Genomic DNA, 17,301 nt, shown 5'->3' on the forward strand with positions numbered 1-17,301 from the left:
GTCCTAAAATTAAAAATTCCATTGAGATGATTTCAAATGAACCATTTGAACAGATAAAATGCAATTAAAGAAAAGATTAAAAATAAAATAATTTAGGAGGTTCGTGTCAAGCAAGGGAAAGGCCTTCTGCGATGAGTTTCTACTCACCGTTCTGATGGTGCCATAGGGGTCAACACCGTTTCCACTTTAATTCAACACAAACATTCTTCAATCTCTCTCACGCTTATTATATCATGATATTCATAGTTCCTATTCATTCAACAAGAGGAATGAAAACGAAAACGAAATTGAAATTGAAATTGAAATGAAACATTGTAGCCAGATCCCTAATCCTTCCCTTCACGCACCATAGGTTTTTGGCGATTCCTCACCCACGCTTCGTATCTCTCTCCGCTTCATAAATCCACGCAGAAACCATGCTTCTGCATGACCAACCAATGGAGGAGGTCCTCGTTCAAATTCTCAGAGCGGCATGGCTCGCTGCCACGTTACCAATCGTAATCGCGTCCCTTCCGATTCCCAATCTAAGCTTCCTCCGCCGCACCTTGATTGGCTTCGCCGGGCGAGGCAAAATCATGCAATCCTCCTCCCAAGTAACGCCACTTTTACGCGGTTTCATTTTCATCCCTCGAAATTTCTCATCACCGACACAATTTTCTTTGTAGCAGAAATTCACCATTCCTCAGAGGCTGTTTCTGCACTTCTACGCGGTGGCTTTTTTGTGGACCACGTTGCTGCTTGTCGCGACATGGGCGTATGCGTACAGCATGGTGCCGCTTGTAGCGGAACCGTTCTCGTACTCTACTATCACCAGCTTCTTGACGGGTGGTTCCACCATCAGAACCGATTCGTATAAACTGAGGCAGAGGTATGTGGCGTGGGAAGCGGTTTTTCTGCTTTTTCTGATGGAATTTCACGTCCTCCGACGACTCTTTGAAACCATTCACGTGTTTGACTACAGCCCTTCCGCTCGCATGCACGTCATTGGTTATCTCACTGGATTGTTGTGAGTTTTTTTTTTCCCCATCTTTTTCACTTGCATTTGTTTCTTTTGAAGTATGGAAGTTGTTTTTACCGTGCTGAATTGAGAATTTGTGTGAAGTCTGTTACTTCCTGTTGTAGTTCGTGGGATGAATAATTCTTAATTGTTGATTGTTTGGTCTGAAATTGTAAGGGAGACTTGTAAACTTTGTAAATTCGGTTAATACAATTCCTGAGGTGCATGGATCGCTGAACTAATTGTCGAGAAATCTGAGTAATGCACTCTTTAAAATTATCTTTCTGACACGCTTTTCCCATAGGTGAATTCAGGTGGGTCTCACTAAATATGTGGTTTCCATTCCCCGTTTGGTGGGCTCCCATTTCTAAATTAGTAGGACCATGAGAGTTTCATCTAATAAGAGTGTCTCAATAGAAAATGTTAGAGAACATGATGCGAACACACAAACTCACATATAGCACTACTAAAACGTTTGAGTCATGTCAATATGACATAGGTTAAAGTTTAATGTTGTTTCCAGGGATATTCAAGTTTGGCTTTCATCATATTGCATTTTCTGAATAAGCTTTTATGAGGATGAGCATGCCGTGGTGCTTGGAAAAAAATGTTGTAGTTGCCATAGCACTTCGAATGTTTAGCATGAGCTGAGAGAAGTAGAACACGCATATTTAAATACTTCTTCTATTATAGAAGACTTCTATTATTTTTTCATATCCAATATAATATTTATGATTTTTTTAATAAAACAGGTCTAAACTAATCGACATTTGGACTTAGTCTGTATATTTGAGTGTTGCCGACATACATAGTCTGAGTGTTAAATCTTTAATCGATACACTTGATCTACCATAATGCATTGAAATTAAAACAGGAGCAAGATGAGGAAAGTAGTAGATGATTTCAAATGAGAGTGACTAATTCCATTTATTTTTTCACTTGTGAATTAGATGTTAGTTATGTGTCGCTTGTCCAGAATGATTTGAAGTACTAGTATTACTTGTTGATTTGTGCAAGCTAAAATAAATTCAATCTTTCTGTTTTTGGAAGTGAGAAGGTCCACACCTATGTTCTTACATAAATATTAATTGCATAATTTCCTGTATTTGTACTTTTTAGTTATATCTGGTTGCTCTCCAGAAAATAATAAAATAAAGAGGATTAATTTATTATTTTTCTGAAGCTAGTTTCTACATAGCAGCACCACTATCGCTGTGTGGTGATTGTGCAGTGGAGGTGTTTAACTTCGTAGCAAATCTAGTGACCGAGTTCATTGTCAAGGGCAAGAATCAGATGCAAGTGACAGAGTTCGAAATCTTTCAAATTTTAAATCCTCTTTTCAGGCTTGGGTGGAAGCATTGGATTGGTACAGCTGTTTTCTTATGGGGTTGGATTCATCAATACCACTGCCATAAAATTCTCGTATGCATTTACTTGTTAGACCTCTAAATCCTTTATTTTGAGAACACGCCTTCATAACTTATAGGGGCTACTTCATGGGTTCTAATTGCTATTTATTTTCATATCACTGATATAGAATTATACTAATGCTACCAAGTGATAAATTTGGCGTAAAAAAAAAATCTATAGTTTTCTTCATTTGCTTTGCGTGTGGATCTTTGTTTTACATTTTGTAAACTAATAAACAAATGATTCTTTAAAATGAAATGTTGGAGTTTGAAGCAAATATGTCAGTTTTGTAACGAGGTTAGGTGAATTAGGTTATCTTAATATTGTTACATTCAATTGTCGTGAGGCTATCTGAGTTTAGCAATTTTGGCAGGGTTCTCTACGACATTCAACACAGGCAGAGGAATATGTAATTCCTCAAGGTGATTGGTTTGAAATCGTATCCTCTCCACATTATCTCTCTGAGATTGTAAGCCTCTTTCTCTGTCTTTTATAATATGTACTTATGTGACTGATATGAATAAGCCTAATATTTGATAATGATGAAGGTTATATACGCTAGTTTTGTGGTCGCTACTGGAGGATCTAACCTAACAATCTGGTTACTTTTTGCTTTTGTGGTAATATTTCTTTTGCAATGTTTTAATGTTTTAAACAAAATTGCCTTCTGTTTTTTCATTTGTTTTTGGCATATTTCTTTTCTAGGTGGCAAATCTTTCATTTGCAGCTGTGGAAACACATAAATGGTATCGTCAGAAATTTGAAGATTATCCAACTAGTCGATTTGCTATAATTCCATTTCTTCTGTGAGTTTGTGAGCAATGTGTAATTAGATCTCAGCAAAGAACTGTACTATTTCTCTAAGTTGTACTTATTTAGATCAAGTTTTTTATTGTAGGGAAGCTTATACTGAAATTACAGAGATAACTTTTGGCTCTCTTTTTGGTGTAAAAATCAAACATTCAGAATCAGAGTCGATCTTATTTTACTTTAACCCACCAAAATAAACCCTAATTTGATATAATTGCATTCATTATGGAAATTTCAGAAAATTCTGGTCATGTAAAATACTCATCGGTTACTGATAACTTTCCCGGTGACAATATTATTGGTTGAAGTACTTTTTTCTATGTTTATAAAATTACAAATCTCAGGAGGACAACTTGCATAACTTTGTATACAGATATACTTTTTTTTATCTTGAAATAACCATGGTTAATACTGTTATCGTTAGCCAAGTCATCAATTCATCATCGTCATGGTAATTAATTACTACTAGGATTCCGAATATAGACTTAGATCATTTTTCTTTCTATTAAAAATTAATAGGCTTCGACCTTCCTCCGTGGCATTATTAGCCCTCTTTAAAGTAGCTTTATATCTGGTAGGAGTATTACTGATAATCTTATTTTGGCTCATGAGATTGTTTACTCCATGCACAAAAGTACGCGCTAAAACGGTTTTGCAGTCTTTGTAATTAATCTTGATGAAACTTATAACAGGATACAGTGGGATTTCTTAGAAGGTGTTGGTGAGGGATTTTTTTTTTTTTTTATATTACCATTTAGCTCATCATCTGGTGTATTGAATCAAATTCTGTATCTTCTGAATGGATCTAGACCGGAGAGCTTCAAACCTATTAAAGGACTTACATGAGAAGGTCCTCTTTCTGCTTATCTTTATTGTGTATGGAGAAGCTATCTCTTTACATTCAGGAGTTGGTAGATGATGGTGCAGGGCAACCTATTTCTATTTTTAAGGATGGTCCTGCTATTTCTCACATTTTTTTAGGATGGTGTCTTTTAGTTTTGCTAAGCCAAAGAGTCTCAGTTTCGTTTGCTTTCTTCCATGTTGAGACATTTTATGGGAAATTCGAATTGAGGTTGAATCTTAATAAATCTAAATTTTATGTTAACGAGGTTAGGGATCTTGGCAAATATCTATCCCTGTTGAAGGAGACGGTGAAGAAAGAATAATTTAATTATATCCTGGATAGAGTTCGCGGTAGACTTGCGGCTTGGAAAGGTAGACTTCTCAACAGAGCTGGCCGGTTATCTAGAAGTTGTCGTAATACAACTAACATGCAATGAAGGTATAAGTTGATAACACTGATAAAGCTATGTAGTTTCAGTTTCTTTAGTTCGTCTGTTTTCCTTTGTACTCTTGCTATATAAGTCTCTTTCTGAGACTTAAGTGTTAATGCAACTTATTTCTTTTCTTTCTTTCTAACAATAAGATCTATGCTGTGAATTCAACTCTAAACTTGCGTTGGGATTGATTCATCATCCTGAGGATAGTTTCCATTTATTTTTTCTTGGTCAGTTTCATTCCAGAGCTTGTAGTTTTGGATTGCAGATTGGATGATCAAATTTTATTTTACTAGGAATTTAAACGTAAATTGGAAGTGTCACATTAGATGATGGAAACATAAAAGATGAATAGTGTATAAAAAGAGTATGATAAACATATTATCTTAAGAACTTTTTGGAAGTGATGTCTTATGAGATTGACTCATCGATAAAATTCTTCGTTGAAGTATCCCAATTGATAAAATTTACCAAATTTTTATAATTGCATTTTCTATATTTCAGAAACTTATCAATTAAATGTTCTCATTTCCAAAGATGAAGACTCCCAAATAGAACGGAAACTAAAAGGGAAGGGAGGGGGTAAACAAATGGGCAAACAAATTAACTAAAAATATTCAGAAATCTCCCTTATTTACTACACGAAATATTCTATGTGCTAAAAAGATAATTTTTGAACCATTAAAATGAAGAGTTTACATTATCAAATCAATGAACTACCAAGGAGCCAGAAGCTTATACCATCTCTGAATGTCAATACAAGTCTCAAGATCAAACGGCCATTATATTTTTGCATACTTGAAAGATTATGATACATTCTTAGGAACGGTGTTCTCACGCATACAGATTTATGCCCCAAAACACAGCTGGTTGATTAGTTCGGTATGTTTTATCTATATTTCCAATGAGCTTCATGTCCTCTTTAGACAACTCAAAATCAAAAACCTGAAAGTTTTCTTTCAACCTCTCCAGTTTTGACGATTTAGGAATGACCACAGTGTTCCTCTGAATGCCCCACCGAAGAGCAATCTGGGCGGCAGTCTTTTTGTATTTTTCAGCCAGACCCTGAAATCAAAGAAAATGGTACAACCTCCTCAAATTAATCAACTCCGTGAAACTGTTTTTGAATAGACGATTGCAGGCAGTTATGGTAGTTTGTTAATAACATTGTGCTCGGAAACTAGTATTGACCACTCACTTTGAAAACTTGGTCATCCAAACATGAAACTGAACCAAACCATTCAGTATTTGCTGCTGCACCTCCTAGTGGAGTGTGTGCAGTGACACAAATCCCATGCTTCTGACAAAATTTTACTAGAGACTCACGCTGGAAGTATGGATGAGTTTCAATCTGATTTACAGCAGGTTTTATCTTGGAATATGCTAAGCAATCTCTTGTCAGAAATATATCATAGTTGCTGCAAATAACATTTTGTCAGAGTGCAATTTCAATAAAAAGAATCAAGCATTTCTCAAGTTAATACTAGGAACATCTAGACCATTAAATCAAACATAGATGGGTTATCCAATACATTCCTCTTATCATGGAACACGAGTCAAAGAGAAATCAAATAAAATAAAGTCTTATTAATCTAGCTAAGGGTTACCCGAACGAAACATGAGACAAGGATGAACAAACCAGAATGATGGAGATCAAAGAATCAGATTCATATCACAGCATACAAAGAATCTTGAATGTGAATCATACCAGTCAATACAGTTTAATAGCTTTATTACTTGGAGAGACTATCAGAATGATAAGATGGATAATGCAAAGAGACTTAGCTGGAAGTCTTTAATCATCCCCAAATAATATAAACTTTCATGCAGATGTCAATCTTGGTGAACTTTACAAAGCTGTTTGTTTTTATCTTTCTTCATTCTTGATTTTACTGTTTCTAAATAACTGGACAAAACTTGCCCATGAAGGGTAGTAAAAAAATGTTTTCTGGGGCATCTACTAGAACATAGCAAAAATTGTTTGCATAACCAAATTGCACCTGATCCCTATGCTGCGAACCAAGCCGGATGAAACAAGATCCTCCATCGCATGCCAGGTAGTTTCCAGGGATATGGTGGTATCTATATCCAGAACTCCATCATCACCCAAAGGACTAGAAGTATTACCAACCCCTGCATGTGTGCAATATGAGAAAATTATACTAGAAGGCATTCAAATGTGCACGAAATCACTGTTAAAAACCCTAAACAAAATGAAGAAGTATTCATGTATATGTCTGATCTCGTTTGTAGGGAATTGAAGCTCATCTGTATTTTCAGTGTAATGTTAAAACACTAGTTGTAACTACACATGCACCGAAAGATAAATGAAAGGGGTGCATAAAAAACGGACATACCAGTATGCCTTACGGCAACAGGAAAGTGAACAAGATATAAATCTAGATAAGTTAACTGAAGCTTTTTGAGACTGTCTTTACATGCCTCAAGAACGTGTCCATGATCGGAATTCCAAAGCTGAAAGCAAATTCAAAAGCAAAGAGTAAGACTGTAATTATCTGAATCAGAAGAATTATCATTACCATCTTCACCTACACAAGTCACAAACAAACAAGTGCACAGGAATCACTGTGAAACTAACCTTGGTGGTAATGAAAAGGTCCTCCCTCTTCACAAGGCCACTATCAAAAGCCTCCTTAAGCGCCTCTCCAACTTCTGCTTCGTTCTTGTAGTCAGCTGCAACAACGCATCCAAATCTCGTCAACCACAGTATGCTTATCCACACATCACTAAGTAAACTAATCAACTAAAAATCATGCTTTGACATTAATTAATCAACAGGTTTTGGTGGGGTTAGTCTAATACTATAAAAGGGATAAGAGGAGCCATTAGAATATTCTGAAAAAAAGAAAGTAACATTGAATCATCATCCATTTAGGGAATCACTAGTCGTTTTGATACTTTAAACTGCACACAAAGAACATTTAGTGATTTTGGATTCAATTCAAATGATGCCGTAAAAAAAAATGCCTAATAAGGTAGAAGATTCCAAAGTAGATAAAGAAGCAAGAAATATGCCTAAATTGGAACTTTAGAATACCAGCACAATCAAAATGGCGATAACCAATTTTGATAGAATTGAGAATTAGGTCTTTGATTTCTTTTCCTTCCATGCGCCACACACCCAATCCAATGATGGGCATCTTGAAGCCATTGTTGAGCGTAATTGCCATGCTTTTCTTCTCTTCCTCCTTCACTCACCTCTGCTACTCCATACTTCTGACCGTGATCTCTTATGCTACAAGTTTGGGCCACAGTGTGGGTAAAAGCCCAAATCCGGTGATAAAATAAGGCCCACTTGGACTGGGGAATCTCTGTTAATTTCTTCTTGCACCTCCATAAATCTCTTTCATTTTCAAAATTACTCTTAGGAAAAAGGTGCAGGATTTGGGATTTTTGCATTTTCGAATTGTATAATCCATAAAAATTCCCTAAAATTCAAAATTATGAACTTTAGAGTTTGGAACTATGAGGCTCGGACACTTCTTCTTAAATGACGTATCCGTGTTGGATGCGTGTATCCGTGTTGACACTCGTACGACACTCGTAGGATACTTATCGGTGAAGTGTTCAATTCAAAAAATATTTGTTGGATTTTAAAAAATTTTAGCACGGTTTTAACACAATTTTAAAATGTATAAATACAATAACTTTCTAAAAACTCAAATTTATTGTATAAATTTTTATTATTATTATAAAAATAAGAACAAAATTCTTTTGAACCAAAAAGATATCTTCCTACTCCCAACAGAATCCAAAACATACCTTTGCACATAAATATTTATTTTCAATTTATATAATTCAAAATTACAGAATATATAGATTCGTGTCTCCGTATTCTTCATTTTAGAGATTATATGTATTTCCGTGTCCGTATCCATGTCGTGTCAGTGTCTGTATCTGTGGTACATAGGTTTGGAATGTATTTTTGAAGTCATAAAAATACTTTATAAACTCTAAATTCGGAATTTTAGAATCTGAAAAAAAGGAGAGAGGGTATTAATGAAAAAATGAAGAGAAGGGCAAAGTTGTTCTTTCACGTCTTCTATGGAGGTGCTCAAAGAAAGCATGGAGGTATACGAAGAAAGGATGGAGGTGTAGGAAGAAATTAATGGAATCTCACTCCAATAAAAGCACGACGTTATGAGAAATGGACTGGGCTGGTTAAATTTGGGTCCAATTGGGGGCACGGAAGGTAATTAACTAACTATAAAACAAAGGAAATGGTTCCTTCCCCTCCTCAGTGTACGGTAACAGAGATCGGAACGTGGAACTTCTCTGTGCTGCGGAAACCGGAATATCCAACTTCTCAGATCGGATCTATTCGACTTCGTTGCAGTGATTATGGCTTCTTTCAGCGGCGATGAGACGGCACCGTTTTTCGGCTTCCTTGGAGCCGCTGCTGCGCTCGTCTTCTCCTGTAATTCAATTCTTAACTTCTCAATTAGATCTATGTTCGAAGTAGTTACATGATCTCTTTCCAGTTTCAATTTATTAGGAAATTTTTTTGTCCTGTGCGCAATTTGATCCCTGCATGATAGAAATAAAAGGTAAACAGTATATGTTATGATTGGTTGATTCAGTTGTTTGTTTTAGTTTCTGTTGTTCAATTGTTTTGTTGGATTCAATTGCGCAGCTTCAAATCGTAGATATAGTTTCTTGTAGATATAGGTTGATGACTGATACCGAATAGTTTTGGTTAGAATATTTGTTTCTTTGGTTGGCTCTCAGTGGACAAAATTAGTCTGTTGAAATTGCTTCACGTTGTTTTGATTCTTGAAATTGCTTGGTAGAAGAGCTTGAATAGTTGTGTATTTAAACATGGAAAGAGGAATTGTGAGGCTTTTTGTTAGCTCTTCATTCTCTCTAGATTTATCTTACTAAGAGTTGTTTGAAATGACGGAGGAAGGTATGGGAGCTGCCTATGGCACAGCAAAGAGTGGTGTGGGCGTGGCTTCGATGGGTGTGATGAGACCGGAGCTGGTGATGAAGTCTATTGTTCCTGTTGTTATGGCTGGAGTTTTGGGTATTTATGGTCTTATTATTGCTGTTATTATCAGTACTGGCATTAATCCCAAGGCCAAATCTTATTACCTCTTTGATGGTTATGCACATCTCTCCTCTGGTCTTGCCTGTGGGCTGGCTGGGCTCTCTGCTGGCATGGCTATTGGCATTGTTGGTGATGCTGGTGTTAGGTATTATTCTTCTGCCTTGGTCACCTTTTTCATTCAACCTGTTTTGATCATATTCTGAATCCTATAGAATTCACGTAATACTTTATGCAATTGCTATGCTTTCAATCAACGGGCATGTTATCATGTTATCCTTGATGAAATGTATATTTTGCTGTTAGTTTGATACAGGAATATAACTTTTATAATGAATCCTAATAAAATTCTTGCTCTAAACAATTAATCTTCTTCTTCTGCAGAGCCAACGCACAGCAGCCAAAGCTTTTTGTTGGAATGATTCTCATCCTCATCTTTGCTGAAGCTCTTGCCCTGTATGGTCTCATTGTTGGTATTATCCTGTCCTCTCGTGCTGGTCAGTCTAGAGCTGATTAAGAAAGATGTGCTGCAAAATATTCTTTGATCTCCCTTCTGTTTTAACCTTCTTATTTTGAGGGCGAGGGGGTAAATTGTTGATTGTGGAGGTTAGTGATGTTGGGACGGCACTTTCAGGATTTAACACAAACTTATGTGAAAGCAGTTGCTGCACCAGTCATTTTTGTGTCTGTATAAGTGTAGTATTTATTTGCTTAATAAAGCTTCTTAAGCTTCTTTTTCCCTGTGCCATATAATCTTAGTATTAAATTTTTTGTGCTACTGCCATTGTAATTTATTTGTATTAATGAGTCTTTAATATTGGATGCTAGTGTGGCTAAATGTTGCCTTGTGTTTTGATCAGTTAGTTGTATAAATCCACATGGATGTTTTCAATAAAAGAACATTTTGAGCATTCTAATATTATTTTGAATACTTTTATTGTCGGAGCAGGTACGAATTATGAAACGAACTTGATTAAAATTGAATAGGCGAACTTGTCAGTGTACTAATTTTAAATGTGGTATTATTTTTCCCTACTAGAAAATACAACGAAATTACTAGATGAGCTATAATATAAGAGCTTTGTTATTTGTAGATTAAAGTCAGAGTATTATATGTATCTTTATATACTTATTTTTAAGTTTCACTTAGTTTTTTTTTTCATTCACATCAGAAAAACATTTATACAAAAATTGAAAGAACAAAATGTTATGTTAAATTGTTGTACAAACAAATAAACCAATAATAACAAAATATCAAGATTGAATTGATGTTTACAACGTGCTTGCCTCTTCATCTAACCTCTTTTTTTCTGAACCTCTCACTACATGACATACACGGAGCCACAAGATCCATGAGTTAGTTTAGGAAATTTTCTTATAATAATGCACTCTAGTCACGTGCTGCGCCGTGACCTTCTTACTCATACAAAGTAGGTCTCCTTCACTGTGTTACTGTTGTGTTGTGTTTATTCCTGATAAATCTTGATCGAAAGTTTTTTTTAGTCTTGGGCTTGACGGGCCTGAAATGGTTGTTATTAGCAAAAGAGACTTCCAACGCTCACATAATTGAATCAAGTTATGAGTAATAAATGTTATTTGAATTACCTCTTTAATGTCAACTATATTTATAAAGTTTGTCTTGAGTTAAGGATTTGTAGGAATGAGGATGCTTTATCTCGTTTTATTATAACAGTACGATTAATGTAGTACGTTTATAGGTTAATTTATTTCAAGTAAAAGAAATATGACATTATCAAGTATTTAATATTAAATATATTTTTTTTTCTAATATTAAATATTAAGAAATAAATTATAATTGTATAAATATATTTTTCCTAAACTCTTGATGTTTTATGTAGCTTCTTAGTCTTAATTGAGGTGTGAACCTCCTCCAAAATAGTGGTTTGTTCCTTCTCAAACAATAAAGCATTATTCAAATGCTTAAACATTTTATGTTATGCATTAAAAAGAAGTAAAGGTTTATCTTCTTTACCAAGCTTTACTTAAATATTTTCTAAATCATCCAAAATATTGTGAAAGTCTTTTTGATGCTCAAAATATTATGAAGGTCCAATGAGAGCTGAAAGGGGGAACTAACCAAAACCAACAAGTGATGGATGGATATGAGAAGATGGTTGGTGTGGCTCCAAATAAACCACGGCGAGAATAAGAATACGAATGAATAGTTTATGAACACACACTTTATGGTTTTTGCTAACACTCACTCGCTGTCTTCCAAATTGTGGTGAGTGCTGAATCCTAATGGAAATGTGTGGAGCCACTGCTCTGACATGGTCTCACACCATCTCTCCGTCGCTTCACCTTCCTCCATCTCTCTCAGTAAGCTCATTCACTCAACCAACCTTTTCCTTTCTCACCTTTCTGCATTCCCCACTTATCATCAATGCCCATTCCTTCCATTTTACCAGACCAGAGACCCTAGGAGCTTCAGGGTTTGGTGCGTCACCGATAAAGATCCCAAGGTATTTCTTACCCTTTCATCATTCTTTCAAAGTCAATGTGAGTGAGTGGCATGCCACAAGTGATACTTTGTAAAATCCGTTTTGTAGCTTGAAAACTAAACACAGTGACACCAAATTCAAGGATTGGTCCAGCAATTTCAAATCCAATGCTATAAAATTTATGCTTACATTTTAGTGTATACAATTTATTTTAAATGATTGGATTTCACGCAGTTGAACATTCAATTAAAGTGAAGAGAACCCCTTATCCGAAAATTTACTGCCAATCTCAGAAAATTTGGTTGAAGGCTTACTTTCTGTGTAAATCAGAAGCAATAAATGGAGTAGTTGAGAAGCAGGTGTTTAGACCTATTAGTTACCCATGTCACTGGCTGGAGTAGCATAGAAGAGGATCTTCTCCTATATATAGTAACCACAAGCTTTCATCCTCCTATTGAGGTGTATTCTCCTTATTTTAAGAGTTTGTTTTTGTTCTATCCTTGTATTCAGAGAGAGATTATAAAAGAAAATTTCTCATACTTTTTTCCCGTGGTTTTTCCCCTTATATGTATTCCACATTAGATATTTTATTTCAGTTTTAATTTAGTTTCATGGTATTATTTCTGTACACTCAAAACCCAATACGGTGGTGTTCTATTTGTTGCTTTTGTGTGCTAATAATCGCAGTAGGCTTGTCTTGATCTTGCCTTAGGAAACCTGATTCAGGTTAGGATTAGCTCTTTTGGTTCAAAATAAGAGTGCCACCTGTGATTATTAAGTTATACCCATCTTTGGCTTAGCAGGTGGTATTACAATCTTTAAGATTTCGACCTCTCAACCTCACAAGTGATTACAAGCACAAAAAAGAGGGATGAGCTATGCAACTTTGTATACCTTGTTGAGTGCTGCGTATAACTAGTATTTACTTTAAGATTGACAAGATTGCTTCTATGTGTGTAGGAAGCATGCTTTTTTGTAAACATTACTTTGGTAATTTGCATATTAAGAATGTCATTAACTGTTATCAGTTTCGCCTTTTCTAACTACTTATTTAGTTTGGGTTTCACAGTATCACCTAAGAGTGTTTTTGCAGGGAAGTAAAATGATCATATCTGTAACTGGAGCAACAGGTTTTATTGGTAGAAGGTTGGTGCAAAGACTGCAAGCAGGTTATGCCACGCTCTAGCTTAATGAGCACATTTGTTTATGTTTTATGATATGAAATGCAGCATTTTTCTAGTGATCTATTGTACATCTAGATTTCGGCCGTTTTTAATCCTGCATAAGTTTTACTCTAAAATGCATTGTGGTTGTATTTTCCTAGTTCTCTCTTGTACATCTAGTTTGCACACAGTTATCCTCTTGCTTTGCAAAATATAAACCTAACGAACATAAATAGTTGCATCCTATAGTATGTTGCGTCCTTGGTTTGGTATAACCTCTGGTTTTTTCAGACTCCTGCTTGTCTATTTTTTATCGATTAAATTCTATCTAAGCTTCTGTGGGTATATGCATAAACATTTAAGCTAACTTGCATCTCAAATAACAATATTTGCAGACAATCACAGTATTCATGTCTTGACGCGATCTAAATCTAAAGCAGAAACAATTTTTCCGGGTAAGAAGGTAATAAATTAATGCTATAAATGTACACTAACAGTCACACTTTAGAAAAGAATACCAACAAACTTATTCACAAGTGCTAACCTTTTCAAAAGATCATAGTGACAGGTCAACTTCAATTACAGCAGAATAACTTTAATTTTTAAATTATAAGCAATATATATTTGTTAGTTTCTATTCATACTAATTTAGACTCCTCTAGTTTTATTTTTCTCATAATGGTAGAAGAAAAACAATTTTTTTGCACAACCTGACTCTGTCAGAACATACACTATAGGTTGGATTAATTGGTTAATTTTGCCTTGGTATCTACAGCAAAAGACTTTCCAGGAATCAAGATTGCAGAAGAACCAGAATGGAAAGATAGCATTCAGGGCTCAACGGGGGTTGTGAATTTGGCTGGACTGGCCATAAGTACCCGTTGGTCTCCTGAGGTTATTGCCGTTCTAATTACTTCCACTACTTATATGATTTAGTACTCAACTTACACATATTTGGTGGTTATTTAGGCATATTAGGTATCTTTCTACTAATATTTTGATATTGTCTCTGTTCAGGCTATTTTGATTTGTAGTTTGCTTATTGGCAGTGCATGTGTTCTTTTATAGTTGTGCTGGAAAGACCTCATTTACTTTTTTTAAAATTTTATTGGAATAAGAAAATTTACAGACGACTTTTTTATATCCAGAATTCTTAAATTATAAAATAATATATTGATGTATATTTTGGAAATTTTTGCTATCTTGGACATTGCTGTAAGTTGAAAACTGCTGAACATTATTTTTTAGAGGAACTGACTATACGCATACACATACACTGTTTATTTTTCTGTCTCTTCTTCCTCCAACCTTTACTTTTGTGCTGGTAAAATTAGCACATGCATAACTTGAAGTGAGTAACATGCATTTAATGCTGCAGATAAAGAAGGAAATCAAGCAAAGCAGGATTAGAGTGACCTCAAAGGTAACCATACATTTCCCATTGACAAAAATGAAAATAAATGTATTTTTTATTATTTTCTCTCGGGAAAAATATGTTCCTCCATATATTTTTCTGTTATTTACATAAATCATTGCTTATTCTTCCTGACCTATTTATTTCGTAGCAAAGGTTGTAGAATTGATAAAGAGTGCACCAGATGAAATTCGACCTAAAGTTCTTGTTAGTGCAACAGCTGTTGGTTATTATGGTACGTTTGTATGCAAAAAATGGTTAAATACTAGTTGATCACTGTCTTGCTTTGTGATTAATATTATCATTGGTTGTTTAATGCACTGGTTAGCAAATGTAATGTAATTACTTTTGGAGCACGTTTTATATTCACCGACTGGTTAATAACTATGCATTATTTTGCATACAAAGTAAGTTTTTTCATTTTCCTTCCACTTTAATATGTTCAGGTACCAGTGAGACACAAGTCTTTGATGAACAAAGTCCATCAGGAAATGATTATTTGGCTGAGGTAAGTAAAAAAAATAGGAAAAAAATACTTCTTTGCTTTGTGAATGGAATGTTTAAGAGTATACTCATGAATTTCGAAAGGGTATTGATCTTTCTTATTTAACATTTTATAAGATGATTTTTTTAATATTTTAGCCTTTTGTTTTTCTACTTAGTTGACGGTGTACAAGAATATTTGTCACAATTGATTGATATACCTTATAAATAGCTTTTGTCTATTTTTCCTCTGAAAGTGTGTTTCTGATCATTCAGTTCTACGAATCCGATATTTTCCAATCAACTAAAGGTATTAAAACTAATCGACTTTGGTTTTGGGCATTTAAGTAATTTGAAAACCAACATTTATTAAAAGTTGAAAAAGAACCCAGTTTCTGCTTTAAAATTTGATCTTGAGACTAAACTTTAAAGTGTCTAGTACAAAATATACAAGTTAAATGAAGGCAGTTGTTATGAAAAATCGGAGCTACTTCTGTCTAACTTCCTGTCCCTTGAGATGTTATTCAAATATATGGAACAATGTCCAACTGTAGCCTCTAGATTGTATTGATCAAGAATGCCCCTTCTGTACAGGTTTGTAGGGAGTGGGAATCCACAGCCCTAAAGGTAAACGGAGATGTTAGACTGACTCTAATTCGCATTGGTGTTGTTCTTGGTAAAGATGGTGGAGCACTAGGTTTGACTTCTAAAGTGCAAATTATGGACTTAAATATAGTATTTGATATATTATTGTCCGTAGGCTTATATTGGTGATTATATTAAATAGGAATTTGAAAGGTATTTTTCTTTTTTAATGTCATGAAGAAATTATATCTGATAAAAAACTATTGAAAATTCATGATATTGTTGGGTTAAACTGATAAAAACATCTGAGTCTCTGCAGCTAAAATGATACCTCTCTTCAACTTGTTTGCTGGTGGACCTCTCGGCTCTGGAAAACAATGGTATTTCACTCAGTTTCTTTCGCTTGTAAGAGATGTACTTCGTAGTATTTTTAGCCCATTCTAAGACACTGTCGATGAAGCAACTTCCCACTCCAACCTGGTGTGTTTTGTAAAATGCAAAAATAACCCTTTTCACAGCTTGAATGCTGCTAATAAGATGTGTAGTTTGTATTAATTTCATGGTTGATGCCGTAGTTGAGTACTTGAGTTCCTTTTATTCTTTCGTGCAGGTTCTCCTGGATTCACTTGGATGACATTGTCAATTTGATATATGAAGCGCTATCAAATCCATCTTACAAAGGTGAATTATTCACTCCCATATCCCCAAAACAAATTTATCAAAATTCTTTAAAAAAATGCAAATGAATAATGAACAGTGGATATTGGTCATAGCACAGACTTCATTGTAATAGGATTACCCATTTTCCTCCTATTACATTAATACCTCCAGCCGCAATTACACGGTTAAATTATGTTATTCCTTTTGAGATTACCTCTAACAACTCTAGACACTTTCAAGCAAAATCATGGATATATTTTTCTGTTTAGTTTGTTGCATTATCATGAATCATGTTTGTTTAGGTGTTATCAATGGAACTGCACCAAATCCTGTGCGATTGGCAGAACTGTGTGACCAGCTGGGACATGTCTTGGCTCGTCCGTCATGGCTGCCGGTACCGGATTTTGCACTCAAAGCTGTTCTTGGAGAAGGTGCTTCTGTGGTAAGGAATAATCTATGGTTAATTTGTCCTCAGTTTACTTAACTTCTGGCATCATTTCATTTAAACGAACCTTTAACTTCTTTTCTTTGAAGGTTTTAGAAGGGCAGAGAGTAGTTCCTACTCAAGCTAAGAAGTTGGGTTTCACATTCAAATATTCTTACGTGAAGGATGCCCTTAAAGCTATTCTATCTTGAAGCATTTTTTGCCCAGTAACTGTCATATTCTTTATTCTTTTCAATCATGCATGCATCATCAACCTTTTAAGGACATTAGTGGATGTCATTCACCGTATTGAGATTTTTGAAAGCGGTATACGTTTGAAGATGTGGTTGCATTGTGTAGTCAATATTATATTTTGGTAATGTGTATCAGAACGTGTATTATAGCACATTTTCTCTTACTTTTTGTGAAGTATTTTACATTATCTCTACATAACGTTAGAGAAACAACTAGGTCCGAATTTGTCCAACTAAATTCATTTTCTCACCTTTAATTAACAATGCAGAACGTTTTATCGTAACTATCCAATTACA

The 17,301-nt window shown here is 34.9% G+C and overlaps 4 protein-coding genes across 8 annotated transcripts; 3 read left to right on the top strand and 1 right to left on the bottom strand.

Moving 5' to 3' along the window:
- The first annotated feature begins 74 nt into the window (after positions 1–74).
- On the top strand, positions 75–3,401 carry LOC137810556 (3-oxo-5-alpha-steroid 4-dehydrogenase family protein). Of its 5 annotated transcripts, none has more exons than XM_068611929.2 (6): positions 85–593; positions 669–1,006; positions 2,185–2,419; positions 2,781–2,876; positions 2,956–3,027; positions 3,113–3,401. In XM_068611929.2, the coding sequence occupies exons 1-6, from the start codon at positions 417–419 to the stop codon at positions 3,215–3,217; spliced, it is 1,023 nt and encodes a 340-aa protein (XP_068468030.1). In that variant the 5' UTR covers positions 85–416; the 3' UTR covers positions 3,218–3,401. The 5 variants fall into 5 exon arrangements, with proteins under 5 accessions (XP_090153179.1, XP_068468030.1, XP_090153178.1 ...); XM_090297051.1 differs by having other exon boundaries at positions 120–593; positions 666–1,006; XM_090297054.1 differs by having other exon boundaries at positions 124–593; positions 2,185–2,433.
- A 1,742-nt stretch (positions 3,402–5,143) lies between these two features.
- LOC137810630 (NADP-dependent D-sorbitol-6-phosphate dehydrogenase) lies at positions 5,144–7,750 on the bottom strand. The gene is made up of 6 exons (XM_068612047.2): positions 7,553–7,750; positions 7,094–7,188; positions 6,852–6,969; positions 6,495–6,627; positions 5,693–5,912; positions 5,144–5,559 (listed from the first exon to the last, which is right to left on the bottom strand). The coding sequence occupies exons 1-6, from the start codon at positions 7,683–7,685 to the stop codon at positions 5,329–5,331; spliced, it is 930 nt and encodes a 309-aa protein (XP_068468148.1). The 5' UTR covers positions 7,686–7,750; the 3' UTR covers positions 5,144–5,328.
- A 987-nt stretch (positions 7,751–8,737) lies between these two features.
- LOC137810716 (V-type proton ATPase 16 kDa proteolipid subunit) lies at positions 8,738–10,476 on the top strand. Its single transcript, XM_068612160.2, has 3 exons — positions 8,738–8,932; positions 9,422–9,707; positions 9,944–10,476. Exons 1-3 carry the CDS (start codon positions 8,857–8,859, stop codon positions 10,074–10,076), a joined length of 495 nt encoding a protein of 164 aa, XP_068468261.1. The 5' UTR covers positions 8,738–8,856; the 3' UTR covers positions 10,077–10,476.
- Positions 10,477–11,553: 1,077 nt separating this feature from the next.
- SULA (NAD(P)-binding Rossmann-fold superfamily protein) lies at positions 11,554–17,168 on the top strand. Its single transcript, XM_068612571.2, has 13 exons — positions 11,554–11,899; positions 11,989–12,042; positions 13,115–13,190; positions 13,580–13,639; positions 13,960–14,078; positions 14,563–14,607; positions 14,755–14,833; positions 15,045–15,106; positions 15,676–15,778; positions 15,986–16,046; positions 16,277–16,347; positions 16,629–16,768; positions 16,861–17,168. Exons 1-13 carry the CDS (start codon positions 11,822–11,824, stop codon positions 16,960–16,962), a joined length of 1,050 nt encoding a protein of 349 aa, XP_068468672.2. The 5' UTR covers positions 11,554–11,821; the 3' UTR covers positions 16,963–17,168.
- Positions 17,169–17,301: the final 133 nt, after the last annotated feature.

This window comes from Phaseolus vulgaris, chromosome 11, assembly GCF_051622355.1.
Source record: "Phaseolus vulgaris cultivar YP4 chromosome 11, ASM5162235v1, whole genome shotgun sequence".
NCBI lineage: Eukaryota > Viridiplantae > Streptophyta > Magnoliopsida > Fabales > Fabaceae > Phaseolus > Phaseolus vulgaris.

What these genes read in the sequence shown, in the direction of transcription:
- LOC137810630 (XM_068612047.2), bottom strand. Translation starts at nt 7,685, where the DNA reads ATGGCAATTACGCTCAACAATGGCTTCAAGATGCCCATCATTGGATTG. An exon ending in TCGCCATTTTGATTGTGCTG is followed by an intron (nt 7,189 to 7,552) that starts GTATTCTAAAGT and finishes GCGTTGTTGCAG; the next exon opens with CTGACTACAAGAACGAAGCA. An exon ending in ACCTTTTCATTACCACCAAG is followed by an intron (nt 6,970 to 7,093) that starts GTTAGTTTCACA and finishes ATTTGCTTTCAG; the next exon opens with CTTTGGAATTCCGATCATGG.
- LOC137810556 (XM_090297051.1), top strand. Translation starts at nt 417, where the DNA reads ATGCTTCTGCATGACCAACCAATGGAGGAGGTCCTCGTTCAAATTCTC. An exon ending in TCATGCAATCCTCCTCCCAA is followed by an intron (nt 594 to 665) that starts GTAACGCCACTT and finishes TTTTCTTTGTAG; the next exon opens with CAGAAATTCACCATTCCTCA. An exon ending in ACCACTGCCATAAAATTCTC is followed by an intron (nt 2,420 to 2,780) that starts GTATGCATTTAC and finishes CAATTTTGGCAG; the next exon opens with GGTTCTCTACGACATTCAAC.
- SULA (XM_068612571.2), top strand. Translation starts at nt 11,822, where the DNA reads ATGGAAATGTGTGGAGCCACTGCTCTGACATGGTCTCACACCATCTCT. An exon ending in TCACCGATAAAGATCCCAAG is followed by an intron (nt 12,043 to 13,114) that starts GTATTTCTTACC and finishes GTGTTTTTGCAG; the next exon opens with GGAAGTAAAATGATCATATC. An exon ending in TAAAGATGGTGGAGCACTAG is followed by an intron (nt 15,779 to 15,985) that starts GTTTGACTTCTA and finishes GAGTCTCTGCAG; the next exon opens with CTAAAATGATACCTCTCTTC.
- LOC137810716 (XM_068612160.2), top strand. Translation starts at nt 8,857, where the DNA reads ATGGCTTCTTTCAGCGGCGATGAGACGGCACCGTTTTTCGGCTTCCTT. An exon ending in TGCTGCGCTCGTCTTCTCCT is followed by an intron (nt 8,933 to 9,421) that starts GTAATTCAATTC and finishes TGACGGAGGAAG; the next exon opens with GTATGGGAGCTGCCTATGGC. An exon ending in GTTGGTGATGCTGGTGTTAG is followed by an intron (nt 9,708 to 9,943) that starts GTATTATTCTTC and finishes CTTCTTCTGCAG; the next exon opens with AGCCAACGCACAGCAGCCAA.